The 14482-nt window shown below is 46.7% G+C and overlaps 1 protein-coding gene across 1 annotated transcript in view; it reads left to right on the plus strand.

Moving 5' to 3' along the window:
• The window catches only part of LOC136369100 (transmembrane protein 132B-like), a 231911-nt gene that overhangs the window by 59022 nt on the left and 158407 nt on the right, over positions 1-14482 (plus strand). The window contains exon 2 of the mRNA XM_066331749.1: positions 4814-5693. Coding sequence (XP_066187846.1) covers positions 4814-5693 — 880 coding nt within the window. The remainder of the gene's footprint in view (positions 1-4813; positions 5694-14482) is intronic.

Below are 14482 nucleotides of genomic sequence, written 5' to 3' on the forward strand. Positions count from 1 at the left end.
ACAGGATGGGCTCTGAGTGTAGGAAGTAAACAGTGCCATCCTCCTTTCCTGGCTATTGCACTGCACTTGGAGTGAGTCAGGGAGAGCACGAGGCTCATCCCAAATCCTCGCCCAGCCCAGCCTGAGCCTACTCACCGTGCAAAAATGATGAATAAACTCGTAGTAGACTTCCACGCTGTAATCATCCTCCTCCTGCCAGGCTCAGGAGTTTTCCCAGCAGCAGCCAGGCCAAACCACCTTGACCCACCTCTGGGGTCTCTGAACAAGCATCCCGTGGCTGTAGGAGAGAAAAAGACCTGCATAGCTGCTCCAGAATTAATTATTTCCCTATAATTTATGAGTTCCAGAATAGCTTTCCTTGTGTAGACACCTTATTCTGGGATATTCTGGGATACAGAGTGTTTTTATTCAAGGCTAATTCCTGCAATTCCAGAAAAAAAAAATTATCCTGAATAGAGGCATTTTTATAGTGGGATAATGTCCATGTGTAGTTTGATCTTTATGGCGTTTCAGTGAGGGCTGCTGGGAGGGGCTGGTGATTTTTCTCTTGTACAGACAAGCCATTGATTGCCTCTCTGAGTCATGGATAACATCACAGCACTTACTGGCACCACATTACTTGAAATTATTCCTCTTTTACAAAGAGGAGGGTCTGTACGAGCTTGCTCTACAGTTCTGATGATGCAGCAGGAAAGAGGAATTTTAACGTTTTCACAGGTTTTCTACAGGTGCAGGATCAGCTTCTTGTTTGTTTTCAGAGGAGAAAAAGGATATTGAAAGAGTTGCAGTTTCAAACAGTTGTTGTTCCTTGCACCTCCAGCTTCAGAATTACTGATGGCTTATGGAAGATTTGGCTCCTGTTAAGTAGTTTGCTAAAGCAGGGAGAAGATCTGGATGTGAAATTTGGATTTATATTGCATCAGGAGGTATTTTCCTTTTTAGCTACGAAATGATGGTTTAAAAAGACTTTCCTCTCACTAGCATTTAAAATAGATATATTGTTTTTAACACTGCCACTGCCACCCCTCTCTTCCAGCAGGATGCTTGTTTTATTCCTTATTAAAAAGTATGAAATCGAAAAAAAATGTAGCTTTGATGAATCTCGAGTTCCACAAGTGGCAGATTTTTATTTCACAGTCAAACCTGCAGCTGTGGCTTTGCATCTTTTTTAGTCCTGTGTCACTTTTTGTGCTGGCAGTCCAGGGTCAAGTGAGACTAAAACCAAAAAAATGATGGGTAATTTTATGGTTAGATTAAAAACAAAAATAATAATGATCGAGCAAACAGAACAGAAGCTTTGTTTGAGGGCTGAGCTGGGCAGGGTAAGGACCAGGAGGGGACATCTCTGATGCTCAGCACTGCATCAGAGTACTGCAAGCTGCAAGAATTGCATTCTCCAGCCTGAGCCTGCTGCTTTCCTCTCTCTCTGCACCTCAGAAACATCACAAGGGAATTTCCTTTCCATCTCAGAGTCTGCAGGGTGAGCTGGGCTGTGAGGATATCCCCCCAACCCTTGAGGGCAGGATTTGGAGGATAAAATCGCAGCGATGATGTTTTAAAAGCTGACCTGTTGCTCTAGGGCTCAGCAAAATCCAAATGAGTGTGTGAGCAGGGGCAAAGCTCCTGCAGAGAACCTGTTCCGAGGTCAAAGTTTTGCCAAAACTCCAATGAAATATCTCAATTCCCATCCAGGAGCCTGTTATTCCCACACATCTGCCCTCAACACCCCCAGTGCCCCAGGAATCTGAGCAAACCAGATTGTTCTGTCTGAGAAAACACTGGGGGGAATCTGGGGATACTCATTGGTCTCCACTCCCTTCTCCTCAGCTCTTGTTCTCTTTTGGTACCTAATTAGAACTAACCCACGTTCTGGTCTAATGTTCTGCCCTCTTTGATCTTGCTGGAGTGCTTATTAAAGGAGCAGGTGATTTTTTTTTTTTTATGGCATTTTTGTCCACCAGAAAGCTCCAAAAGCACCTGGTTTCGGGTTGTTGCTGTAAGGAGATTGATGCTGAGGTGCTGATGTGCTGAATTAAAAAGGTGGGGTGTTGGCCTGCCACGGCGTGAAGTATTTCTTTTTAGATCTTCCTTACAGCATCATAAAACGCTGCTAAATTCAGATATCATATTTTGTAGCAGGCTGGTTGCAGGACAAAGCCCAGCCCTGTCTGTGGATGTTTATGGCTTCCCATATAAGCCTTCAGACAAAATTTGTATCTCATTTTGTTTGAGTTACAGCGGGATGATATCCCAGTCCTCGCCCCAGCTCTGAGCACAGGCACTGAAAAGTTGCCACTGTAATGAAACGGAGGGAAGGGAAAAAACATCCCTTTCAAACTTCCTGTAAATCACTGCTTGAGAGAGAGAGAGAGAGAGAGAAAAAATATCTGCATAAAGCATGTGTGGGAGTCCTGTAATGTAAACACAAATGCATTTAAAGCCTTGTCTTGTTATTGGATTGTAACTGTGTCAGTGTTTAAATCTCCTCTGCAACCTGGTGTGCTTTGGGAGGAGGATTTTAGCTCTTGCTCCAGAAATCAGAGGGTGCTCTTGCTGCTCTGGCTCATCGCTTATCTGCTTGGTTGGTTATCTGCAAAGTTTTTATGATAAATGCAACTTCTCAAAAGTGTTGCTTTCAAATGCAGTTCCATTTATTTACAATTAATCCAGAAAGGGGCTTGCCTGCATTGGAATTTTTAGCAAAATAAAAATACTCTTCCTTCCTTGTGTGCCTCAGCTTTCCCAGGATCAAAGTTCACTTTCTGCTCCTGAGTTGGGAAGTTGCCCCGTGGCAGGAGCAAGTGTCCAAGTGCCCCATAAATAAACCAGTGAGCAGAAATGGGGCTGCTCAAACATCCCTCGGTGACTTTCTGCCTGGGGAGGGAGAGCACCCACCGCCCACCATCCCCACGTGGGTGACAGATGAGGAGGGGAAGGACCAAGTGACAAAATCTTGTCCATTTTCCTGACAAAAAAACGAGTTGTCCCATATCTGATGTCACTGCCAGTGTCTCATCCTCTGGGTTTCTGCATTTCACCCTGGTTCTAGCTGCTTTTGCCTGTGGAGCTAAGAGATGACTCAGATGCTTGCAGGCACAATTGCAGAGGTAAAAGCTCTTAATATTTAAGCTAATTTTTTTTTTTTAGGCTGTGTATTTTTAAAGCCTACATCTATCAAAGACAGATTCTAGGGCAAATCCCATCCGTTTGATTTTACCCCACTCATTCTCAGTTGATCCCTGGGCTGATCCCCAACAGTGGTGAGAGAGGAGATTGTTGGTTGAATGTTCCCTGCCGAGGATTTTTTTTTGGGCTGCTTTTGTGTATTTTTACATGTTTACTCCTTCCCACAAAGAATATTCCAATGGCTGAAAAAAATCCCCTTGACACAAGTGAATATACAGCAAAAGCATTGTGGTGAAATGAGAGGCATTTAAACCAGTGTCGATAATATCAAACTCTCAGAAAACAAACGACCAGAATTTCAACTGAGAATAAGAGTGGGGCAAAGTCAAATGGATGGGATTTGCCCTAGAATCTGTCTTTGATAAATGTAGGCTTTAAAAATACGCAACCTGAAAAAAAAAAATAGAAATATTAAGAGCTTTTATCTCTGCTAAATTGTGCCTGCGAGTATCTGAGTCATCTGGCTGGAACAGGTGTAATTGTTTGTGTGTTGTGTATCTGCTCTGCCCAGCCAACAAACACTGGGATCACCACTCAGCTTCAGAGACACAACGAGAGCTTTGACCTTAGGCTCTGTCATTGTGCCTTTGTTATCTCTGCTCGTTCTGGAACTGCAGCATTTTAATTCCTTGCCTTTCTGTTTGTTTTCTCCGAGGCAGTCCCAGGAGCTCGGAGACGAATTGTTAGTTTGAAAGAGCCACAGTTTCTGGTGAAATAACAGCTCAGACTGAATATCTCTCACTATTAATTAGAGATCAGCCCAAACCAAAGATGTCTGTTTGATCCCTGCCTCCCTCTGGAGTCTTTTCTTTCCTGGGAAAAATCACTCGGGGCTGGCTGGAGGATTGACCATTGTGCTGTAGAGGAACTTCTGTGGTTTCCAAATGTGTTTCATTCTCCTCAGGAATTAAACCAAAAAAAAAAAAAAAATCCTTCTAAGTGTCTGAGAACCTTCTGTGTGTAAAGGATTTCTCCTTCTCTCAAGTTCACTCTTGCCTATAAATCCATCCCACTGAGACCTCTGTCAAACCCCATATAGTTGAGTGTGAAAAGTTTTGGTTTCAAGAACACGAAGCTTTTATCAGGTTCTCACTTAACTTCCAAGCTGCTGACCCGGCAGAATGGATTGGGAGTGATGCAGATGTTCTACCCCCATTGCTTTGTGTCTTAGTGATGGTAGATTAAAGAAAACGTTCCATTTTTACTGCTTAAAGTATTCTGTTTTGCTGCTACTAATATTCAATATGCCAGTTTCTCAGGCACATTGAAATGTGGGTGAGAAGAAGCTGGAAGTTTGATCTGATGGTAAAATAAATTAAAAAAAATAGAGTGCCAGTAGAAAGTTTTGGAAGTTAGTTTGAGATCTGGCCAATCAATCCTCTCTTTGTGGTAGCCAGTCCTTGATTAATGACTTTTGAGCAGGTAACAGATTGGGGAAGGTGGGAAGGGAGCTGAAGCAGCCTGAGCTTTGAACAGAAGTGTTATTCCATGGTACCTGTGTCAGATTGTTCTGTAACTGTGGCCAGCAGCATTGATCTCCTGTAATCCACTGATCTCCTGAAATTGAGGGTTGTGCTGAGCAAACGTTTGAGTTGTCTCTGTGTTTCCTTTCCTCTTTGGCCCGCAGTGGTGGAGAGCCGAGGAGGGATCATGGACAGCATCCAGAGATTCTCCAACCTGCCAACGTATCTCCCCGCCAGCCCTCACGTCTCCAACGCTGACGTTTTCTTCTTCCTCAAAGAGGCCAACCAGGATATCATGAGGAACTCCAGTTTGCAGTCTAGGGTGGATTCATTCTTTATATACAAAGCCAAGCAGCCGCCCGTCCTAAACGCCACGTACGGACCCTTTTCTGTTGAACAGCCCATCCCCTTGGACCTCATGCTGACTTCTGCCTCTTTTGGTTTCACCAACAAATTCACTTTTAATTGGAAATTAAAATCCCACATCATCAACAGCTCGATCTATTCCAACAAACCCAAAATCCAGACCTTGTTCTACATCGCGGGCAAGGACTGGGATGACTACGACTCCGAGGAGATGCTGCCTTGTGTCAAGATGTTTGCTTTCCTGGAGTCCAGAGAGGTGGTGGCCAGCTGCAGGTTGACAGGCCACCTAGGATTATGTGTTGTGGAGCTGGAGTTGTCTCCCAGCTGGTTCAGCTCCCCTCCACCCCTGCTGTCAGAGGAAACCGCCTCCCTGGAAGGGATTACCGTGGAGCTCTTCTATAAGATCTACGCCGTGGATGGGGAATGTTCTCCAGAGGATGCAAAATGGGAGAACAACATCCACGCAGGTGAAGAGAGCGAGCACCAAGCTTTGTCAGCTATGGAGAGGATTGGTAGCATCGTGGTTTACCCGAATCAAGACAGATTAAAGCAGTCTTCGCTGAGGGTGGATGAAAATATCATTATTCACTTACCACTCAGCCCGGTCAGAGAGGGTGACATTGTGACCTTCCATGTTTTCCTGGCTGATTACTCGCTGGCAGACCAGTTTGTATTAAGGTAAGAGAATTTTTCAAGTGTTGTTTGCAAAACAACGAGGGGCAAATCAATGCTGGGCGTAAATCTTTGCTTATGTTTAATGTTTTCATGAAAGAACTTCTGCATTTCCTCTTCAATAGGAGAAAATTATAAACAGTCTTGAATTATCTGTGTGGATGACACTTTTTGGAATACGGGCATTGATTTTAAAGTACGGGCTCTAAATAGTTGTTTGATTATTTTCTTTTTGTTTTAATTCTGTTTGCTTCTAGTCACAATTCTGCCTCTTAAAATCTGCCTCTGTAAGTCAGCCAGGGTAACTGCTGTGATGAGTTTTGCTAAAGAGTTTGCTGGAGGGTTTTCTGTTTCTTTGGTGAAGTTTCCTCTGTTTTTATCGACTTTATTGTCGCCATCTTTCCAAAACACACGGGCTGCATCTTGCACAAAGGGTCAAATGTGGGGAGAATTCTTTTGTTGCACGTACAGAGCTGAGAGGTGAGAAAATGAGCTCAGCCTGTGCAGGAATCCTTTAGCAGAACCAGGATTTGGAGCCAAATTTCACAAGTAGCCTTCAGTTTTCCTGTAAGATCAGCCCATCCTGCTTCTTCAAAATTTGAACTGCTTGTCTCCATTTTCATTTTAAGTTTGGGGACTCTCTGTTGACCTCATCCTTGTAATAGGAGAATTCGGGCATTTCTAACCACCCCCAGGCTTAGTGCTGCAGGTTTGTTGTGTCCTTAGCGGTCAGACTCTGGGCTCAGAGCTGCACAGGGACCAAACTCAGAGAGAAATGGGAGCCAAACCGGGGGAAGAAAAGGGCCAAGAGGTAACTGGAAAGTGTCATCTGCTGTAAAGGATGTGTGACTCCTGGGAAAGAAGGAAAGGAAACCTCAGAGCAGATCCGTGCCTTAATTCCAACTTTTTGATCCGAGAACGATGGGAGCAGAATGTGACAGAAGTGCACTTTGGGGCCAGATGTGGAGAAAACAGACAGCAAAACCTTATGCTGCACTTTGAAATCATTCAGCGTTTTGTGAAATAACACGTGCCTATTAATAAACTTACAGATTGCTGCCCGAATGGGGACAGAGCTGCTGACAGGGTGGGGAGGGAAATCTGTGAGAAATATAACGAGGTTTAACCAAACTTTCAAAGGTTTGGGTCAGGAAGAGGCTTCCTTCAAACTTATTCGTGCTTTTCCTTGGATTTACTGTTTTTCATTTGTTAACTATGAATTTGGCCAGCATCCAGGGGCAGTGGATGGAGTGGCCTCACGGAGCAGTGGGGCTTCAGCAGGCGTGAATTGATCCTCGGCGCTAGAGCAGAGAGATTATAGAATTTGCCTAAGGCTCTGCAAGGATTTACCATCAGCTCTTAATTCTCAGGGTTTTGTTCTCTTCCCCACACCACAGATAAAACTCCCAAGGTATTAGAGGCAACCTAAGACGAGGATGTTTTCTTTTCCACTGGAATTTCTGAAATAGCATTTACCCTGTAACAAACGGTGCAAGGGCAGAGTTGTGATATTTCTGCCGGGCCAGGAAATAACCAAAAACCCATTGCAGAGACACTTTTGAAATGCTGCCTTTCAAAAGCAAAAATAGATCCTGGAAGCACTGAGCAGGTTTTCAGGGAAGCAGAAAATGAGGGAGCAGCCCCAGGATGACCCACAAGAGCCTGGCTGCTGCTGAAACCTCACCTTGTCCCACAGCCCCTGGGATTTGCATGGCTCCAGCTGCTCCAGATGTTCTCCCAACATGTGTTAACAGCAGAGCTCCCGAGCTGCTGGGAAGGCAGTCAGGTTTCCATGGGGATTTCCTCCTCTGAGAAGTGTATGGGATCTGTTCATCTCCAGGAAATGTTTCTGTTACAATAAATCAGCATGTTTTACGTGCCCAGAAATATTTCCTTGGAAAATTCACTGTTGGCTCTCTGTAGTCGAGCCTGTCTGGGCTTTTATTTGGCTTTGCTTTGCACTGTGCTTTTCATCAGAGAAACTGAAAGGATTTTTATTTACCCTTCAGCTGAATGCTGAAAGTGAGAGGCAGAATGCAGGTCTGCTGGTGGTTCACCTGTCTTTTGGCATGGAAAGAGTACCTGCAACTGTTGCTGTGATTATTTGGAACGATATCTGTCGGGTCCATGGGGAGATTTTCCAGCTGAAGTTTCCATGGAAGGCAGGGAATGATGCTGAGGGAAATGCAAGCACTGTAGTTCCTGCATCTAATTTATGCAGTTTCCCTCAGCAGCTTTCCCTGTTTGTCTGCTCAATGCTAATGCCTGTGAAAACCCAGAAGGTTCTTATATACATAGAATTTCTGCGTGTTATAGCCAGAGGAAAAAAAAATACATCGAAGTGAATGTTTGCCTTGGGAAATATATTTTTTGCCTAATATAACTGATAGTTTTTAATCATATCTGTTGTAAGTTCAGGAGAGTCTGGCTCATATGAGAGGATAGATTAAAACCAAGTCATCCTCAGCACAGCATTTGATGCCAGCCTTGAGCTCTGACAGGATGCAAAGGAGCAGATATGCCCAAGTTTATGCACCTCTTTACTATTTCATGCCGTGTTGCATAGTATTTTATTTAATGCTGGATTTTTCCCTAGCAGAACTGACTTCAATTCTCATGTGGGAGCTGGTTCTTTTTTGTGTTGGTGAAATCTGTGATTCTTGAGCAAGCTTGGAGATTGAAAAGCAGCTGGGAGCAGTTCCTTGAATCAGCAATGTGCTGCACTGAGAGACACCCAGTCCTTATTTCCCCGTCCTCCCAGTGGTGTCACTCACAGGTGACACTGCAGTTGTTGGTGAAGCTCCAGCCATCACTTCCAGTCCCTTCCATCGGCCCAAACTGGTTTTGCTTGGCTTGATTTAACTCTTGGCTGGTTGCTTCCATTCAATAACTTGAATTTCAGATGGAGTTGGAGTTCTGGCCGTGCTGTGTTTTAAATAAAATACATTTATTTCTTTTGCTATTGGAATGCAGCCAGCACGGCTTGGTGCCAGTGAGGGACAGGGATGTGTCAAAGGGCAGAATTTGGGGGACTAAATGTGCATTTAGTGCCTTTGCTGTGCCTGCCACTCCTGTTGCTGGCTTTGCTGGCAGATGATCTATACATGTGTGCCATGAAATGTTTGTGACACTGGAGATTAATTTGTGGCCTCGCTGCTCTGATCTGCACGGCAAAAATTCACCATCTGGGAAGATAAATTTTGCCCGTTCTGTTTGGTGGCTTTGTCACTGAGCAGTTTCACTGTAAAGGTAGGTGAAACGGGCTATGTGGCCATGATTAAACTCTTTTATGGGCCACCTTGTTATAAAAAATAACAAAAAAAAGGGATAAAAATGAAGGACAGCTTTGGGGCTTGTACATATTTCAGTGTCACAAATTTTCAGGCACTTTTTGCCCTTTCACGTGCTGGAGTGTCTCTGTTTCCTCCTTGGCCCACAAATGGGATGAAATGTAGTAAATGAGGGAAGAAAAGATAGAAATCACGACTGCAGAAGGGGTAACAGCGACTTTAGTGCTAATTGCTGAACAGAAGAAGTCTCCTGATACATGGAGGAGTTATAAAAGAGGCAGGAGAAAACAATTCCCGCTCAACTGGAAGAACAGAAATCTCATCTAATAGCACTGGGAACGGCTTCTGCTTCTTCTGTGGTGTTTGTTATTATTTAACTGCATCTCCAGACCCAGAGGACATATTTGAAAGAAAAATGGGAGTCAATTTGTACAGCAGGAGAACGTTTAATGAAATAAGTGGACAATTGCCCCTTGGTTATAGGGAAGAAATGAGGACACTCTCTTTAGGAGCAAACAATGGGGTTTTGGCCTGTTGTCCAAAGTCTCCCCATCTAAACTGGGGGTGAGGATGTGCTGCTGCTGAAAGTTGAGCATTAACAACAAATTGTCCCACACAAAACATGGCCCTGTTGGCGTTCATTACAGTCCCCAACACCAATGACCCATCCTTCTGGTCTGGAGATTGGAGAGATTCCAGGAGCGACAGCGAGGGCAGGTGATGGATGCCTGGGATGGGGAATGGGAGCAGCAGTGGCTCAGGATGTGCAGGGGGTGGCAGGAGCCTGCTCAGGGACCTCACTGTCACTCCCTGCCTTGGTAGCTCCAGGAGGAGGATTGTCCACTCCTCCCTGCAGCCCTGGTTTGTGCCTGAGGTGTTTTGGTTTGCTGAAATTCCTTCCCCAGGGAATTTTCTGTGCCCAGGAGAAATGTTTTTGGAGCTGTCCCTTTGTTATTCATCCCTTTCCCCAGGAGGGACTTCTCCTTGATGTCCCTGTGCTCTGAGCAATGGCAGTGAAGAGGTTTGTCTCTGTGTCACCAATCAGATTGGGCTGTGGGGAATGGTATAAAAGGGAGACACAGCCCAGAAATAAAGGAGCCATTTTCAGAATTCTGAAATCAGAGTCTGTGTCACTGTGGTATAAATCAGAGTCACCTCCCTGCCCTGCTCCACACAGAACAGGACAAAGATTCTCTTTGGACTGGGGGGATGAAGCAGGACAAGGTGTAATCCATGCCAGGAGACCCTTCCTGATTATTCTCACTAGGCAAAACCATATTAAGGACTGATATCAATAAACATATATCCATATGGAGGAGGTGATGTCTCCTGCTAAGGAATAAAAATCACACAGACCATTAAAAGTGACTTACGAGGCTTCTCCTTTAATAATGAAAGATCTGGAGAAGTCTGAGCAGTCGTCTAGAAGGCCAGAAAAAGATCATTAAGAGGATGTCTCCTGCCAATAGCTGCCAAGAGCAAACAAGAGAAAGAAAACAGAAGGTTTTGGATCTGGAAATGCAGCGAAAATGAGAGAGTACAGACTGTGGGGAATGCAGCCTGGCTGCCTGTGAGGAGGAGGCTCCACATGGCCTTCATCGCTCCCAAGCAAGCTGCTGGGGATGGGAACTGTCACTGGGATTGTTACTGGGATCGTTACTGGGGAGACAAAGAAATGATTCACTGGAGCATCATTTCAGGATGAACATTCAGCAGAAATCGAAGCGTTGAGAAAAGGGAAAAAAAAATAAAATACTCTTCTGAAATCAGAAATGCTGGTTCAGATTTAGAAATAATCACAGAAACAAACCATTACTGGTGGCTTGGGAATAATTCAGTTTTTTAGTCCAAAATTTTATTAAGCCTGGGATGAATGTTGAAATTTTTGGTTTCCCTTTTCTCTCTGAATAGAACTAAATGTAAATATGAGACAGTCATATGTAATATTAATAAAAATATCAAGCACTGCTAAGTCTGGAAATGCCAGATGTGTCTGTGCAACCTCACTGCAGTCTTCAAGTACTTCTGCACAGTTTCACATTCCTCCAAGACAGATTCATTCATTTTTTTTCTCCCAAATCTCCTGCTTCATTTGATGCCTGTATTATCTTCCTCCCACTATTTTCTTTCCTTTTTGCTCCTGAAGGAGAAAGGGAGTAACATCCTTTCAGGACACTCCTGTGAGGCCTGGGGGAGCTGTCACCAGAATGGGGTTTTTTTGGCTTGAATGAACCATTTCTATAAATTCTCTTTCAGGAAAGGTTGAGCCATCACTTTATTTTTCTTATTTCTGTTTGAGACCGGCCTGTGGCCCAGAAAAATTTGCTGTAGCTGATGAAAACCTGACATGATGGTGTGGAGTCACAAATTTCACAAGGATGCTGCAGGAAGTAGTTAGACCTGAACCTCTCCTGGCTGAAGGGAAAAGGTTTCTTCCCTGGGAGCTGCTGCCAGTTCATGGCCCTACTGCATCCATATCCATGAGCCAACCTGGAAATAATTAATTGTGCCACACTGGCAACTCCTCTCTCCTTCTCACGTGGCATAAGATAACCTCCTCTGCCCCATCCACACTGGAGAGGGAGAAGAAAAGAAACCACCCCCTCATACAGCCTTAAAACCAGCTCAAAATGACAAAAAAAATAACTCCCCCTCAGAGCCTGAGCAATTCTGAAAGCTTAGAAAGCAATGGATCTCTGACAGGGAATAAATGATCCAGTGAATCCTGAAAGACCCTGCAGGGCTACAGTCAATAAAGCTTTTTAATGGAATTTTAGATAAAGGTCAACTATGTGCTGCAATGATCAGCTGGCCATGATCAGTGCCCAGGCAGAGCAGCAGCTCCAGAGACAGACAGAAGCCCTGGGAATTGCTGGATATTGGCTTTGGAAGCGCTTCCAGATGGGATTGCAGCCTCGTGGTGAGAAAACAGGGGGTTTTAATTGAGATGTTTCCTGCTGGAAATTTCTCTTGCCCTGCCAAAGGGGTCCTGGGCGTGCTGCTTTGTGCACAAACCAAGTTCCTGTGCTGGTGTGGAGGTGGTGGGAGGAGGAGGAGGATGGAGCCAGGGTCCTGGGGACTGGGGCAGATGTTCCCATTGTCTGCTCCTTGCCTTGGCCTCCACTGCCTTGGCTCAGGGATGTTTCCTTCTCTCATGGGAGTGGGGAAATGTTTGTAGGAGTTGGAGGGGAGGGTGGATCAAGATGCAGAATTTGATTAATCACAAATATTTAGTATCTATGTATATGTTCCACCAGTGCTTTTCACTGAGAAGGTGAAGAGTTTGCCAGTTGTTTTAAATTCTGGTGGTTTGGGAATATTTCATGCGTGTGTTAGAACACACACGAGTACAGCTGGAACGAAACAAGGAGCCACTTCCCGCTGGCAAAGGAGTTTGGTTTGAAACCTTCCTTTTCCTTCCATCCAATCCCTGCCAGCACCTCAGCTATCTCATCCCTCTGCCCATCTGCACCTGGGAGCAGTAAGGATGGGGCTGTGTCACGTCAATTAATTTGCTGTATCTCATGAACTTTATGGTTCATGTCCAGAACCATAAAGTAAAAAGAGAGAAACCATAAAGGAAAAAAGAGAGGTAATTGTGTTGATTCTGTTGTTTGGTGTCCCATGGCTGCTCCACCAGTGGGTTTGTGGCAGTAAGGATGTGGCAGTGTCATGTTAATTAATTTGCTGTATCTCATGTCCAGAACCATAAAGTACAAAAGAGAGAAACCATAAAGTAAAAAAGAGAGGTAACTGTGTTGATTCTGTTGTTTGGTGTCCCATAGCTGTGGGTTTGTGGCTGTAAGGATGTGGCTGTGTCACGTCAATTAATTTCCTGTATCTCATGTTCAGAACCATAACGTAAAAAGAGAGAAACCATAAAGGAAAAAAGAGAGGTAACTGTGTTGATTCTGTTGTTTGGTGTCCCATGGCTGCCCCAGCAGTGGGTTTGTGGCAGTAAGGATGTGGCTGTGTCACATCAATTAATTTCCTGTATCTCATGTCCAGAGCCATAAAGCAGATAAAAAAGAGAGGTAATTGTGTTGACTGGAAGTAGTTTGGTGCACGAGCATGTCCCATGGCTACCCCAGGAGTGGGTTTGTGGTGCTGTGTGTGGCTCTGCAGCTCCTTTGACACCTCAGCTGCTTTGGCAGGGGTGTGACAGGGAAGGGCTGTGAGAGGAGCCCTGACAAGCTCTGGTCTGCCGATGTCAGCAGCCACGGCTGTGCTCTGCAAAGGGAGAGGATGTGCAAAGCTCTTCCCAGAGATCTGGAAGGTGCCAATGCGCCGCGTGGCTCCACACAAGCTCTGCCTTGTTGATGATAATGGGAAGAGATTTTTACATTTCTGAACGCTTCGGGTTCCTACAAACTCGTTCTAAGCTGAACCCCATCTCCAAAAGCTTCCAGATGACAGCTCCGGCTAATGAACTGCAGGCGGCTCCTGCGGGGCTGGGGGATGCTGAGGGCTGGGGGATGCTGGGGGATGCTGGGGGCTGGGGGATGCTGAGGGCTGGGGAATGCTGTGAGGCTGGGGGATGCTGTGAGGCTGGGGGATGCTGGGGGCTGGGGGATGCTGGGGGCTGGGGGATGCTGGGGGATGCTGCGGGCTGGGGGATGCTGGGGCTGGGGGATGCTGGGGGATGCTGGGGGCTGGGGGATGCTGGGGGCTGGGGGATGCTGGGGGATGCTGTGAGGCTGGGGGATGCTCTGAGGCTGGGGGATGCTGAGGGCTGGGGGATGCTGTGAGGCTGGGGGATGCTGGGGGCTGGGGGATGCTGAGGCTGGGGGATGCTGGGGGCTGGGGGATGCTGAGGCTGGGGGATGCTGGGGGCTGGGGGATGCTGAGGCTGGGGGATGCTGGGGGCTGGGGGATGCTGAGGCTGGGGGATGCTGGGGGCTGGGGGATGCTGAGGCTGGGGGATGCTGGGGGCTGGGGGATGCTGCGGGATGCTGGGGCTGGGGGATGCTGGGGGCTGGGGGATGCTGGGGGCTGGGGGATGCTGGGGCTGGGGGATGCTGAGGGCTGGGGGATGCTGGGGGCTGGGGGATGCTGGGGGCTGGGGGATGCTGGGGGCTGGGGGATGCTGGGGGCTGGGGGATGCTGGGGGCTGGGGGATGCTGGGGGATGCTGGGGGCTGGGGGATGCTGGGGGCTGGGGGATGCTGGGGGATGCTGGGGGCTGGGGGATGCTGGGGGCTGGGGGATGCTGGGGGATGCTGGGGGCTGGGGGATGCTGGGGCTGGGTGTGGATGTGCAGAGCCCTGGCAGCGCTCTCTGCCCACACTGACAGCAGGGCACGGGCTGTGCTGTGCCTGCCGTGCTGCTGAGCCTGCCCGGGGTGGCCTTTTGGGGCTGACACCGCTCCTTGGGCTGTGGACCCTGTCAGTGGGAGGGTGTGTGGGGTGGGGATCATTTTAGGTGGGGATCCCTTTAGGTGGGGATCCCTTTGGGGTGGGAATCCCTTTAGGTGGGGATTCCTTTGGGGTGGAGATCCCTCTGGGGT

The sequence above is a fragment of the Sylvia atricapilla genome, chromosome 17 (assembly GCF_009819655.1).
Source record: "Sylvia atricapilla isolate bSylAtr1 chromosome 17, bSylAtr1.pri, whole genome shotgun sequence".
NCBI classification, from domain to species: domain Eukaryota; kingdom Metazoa; phylum Chordata; class Aves; order Passeriformes; family Sylviidae; genus Sylvia; species Sylvia atricapilla.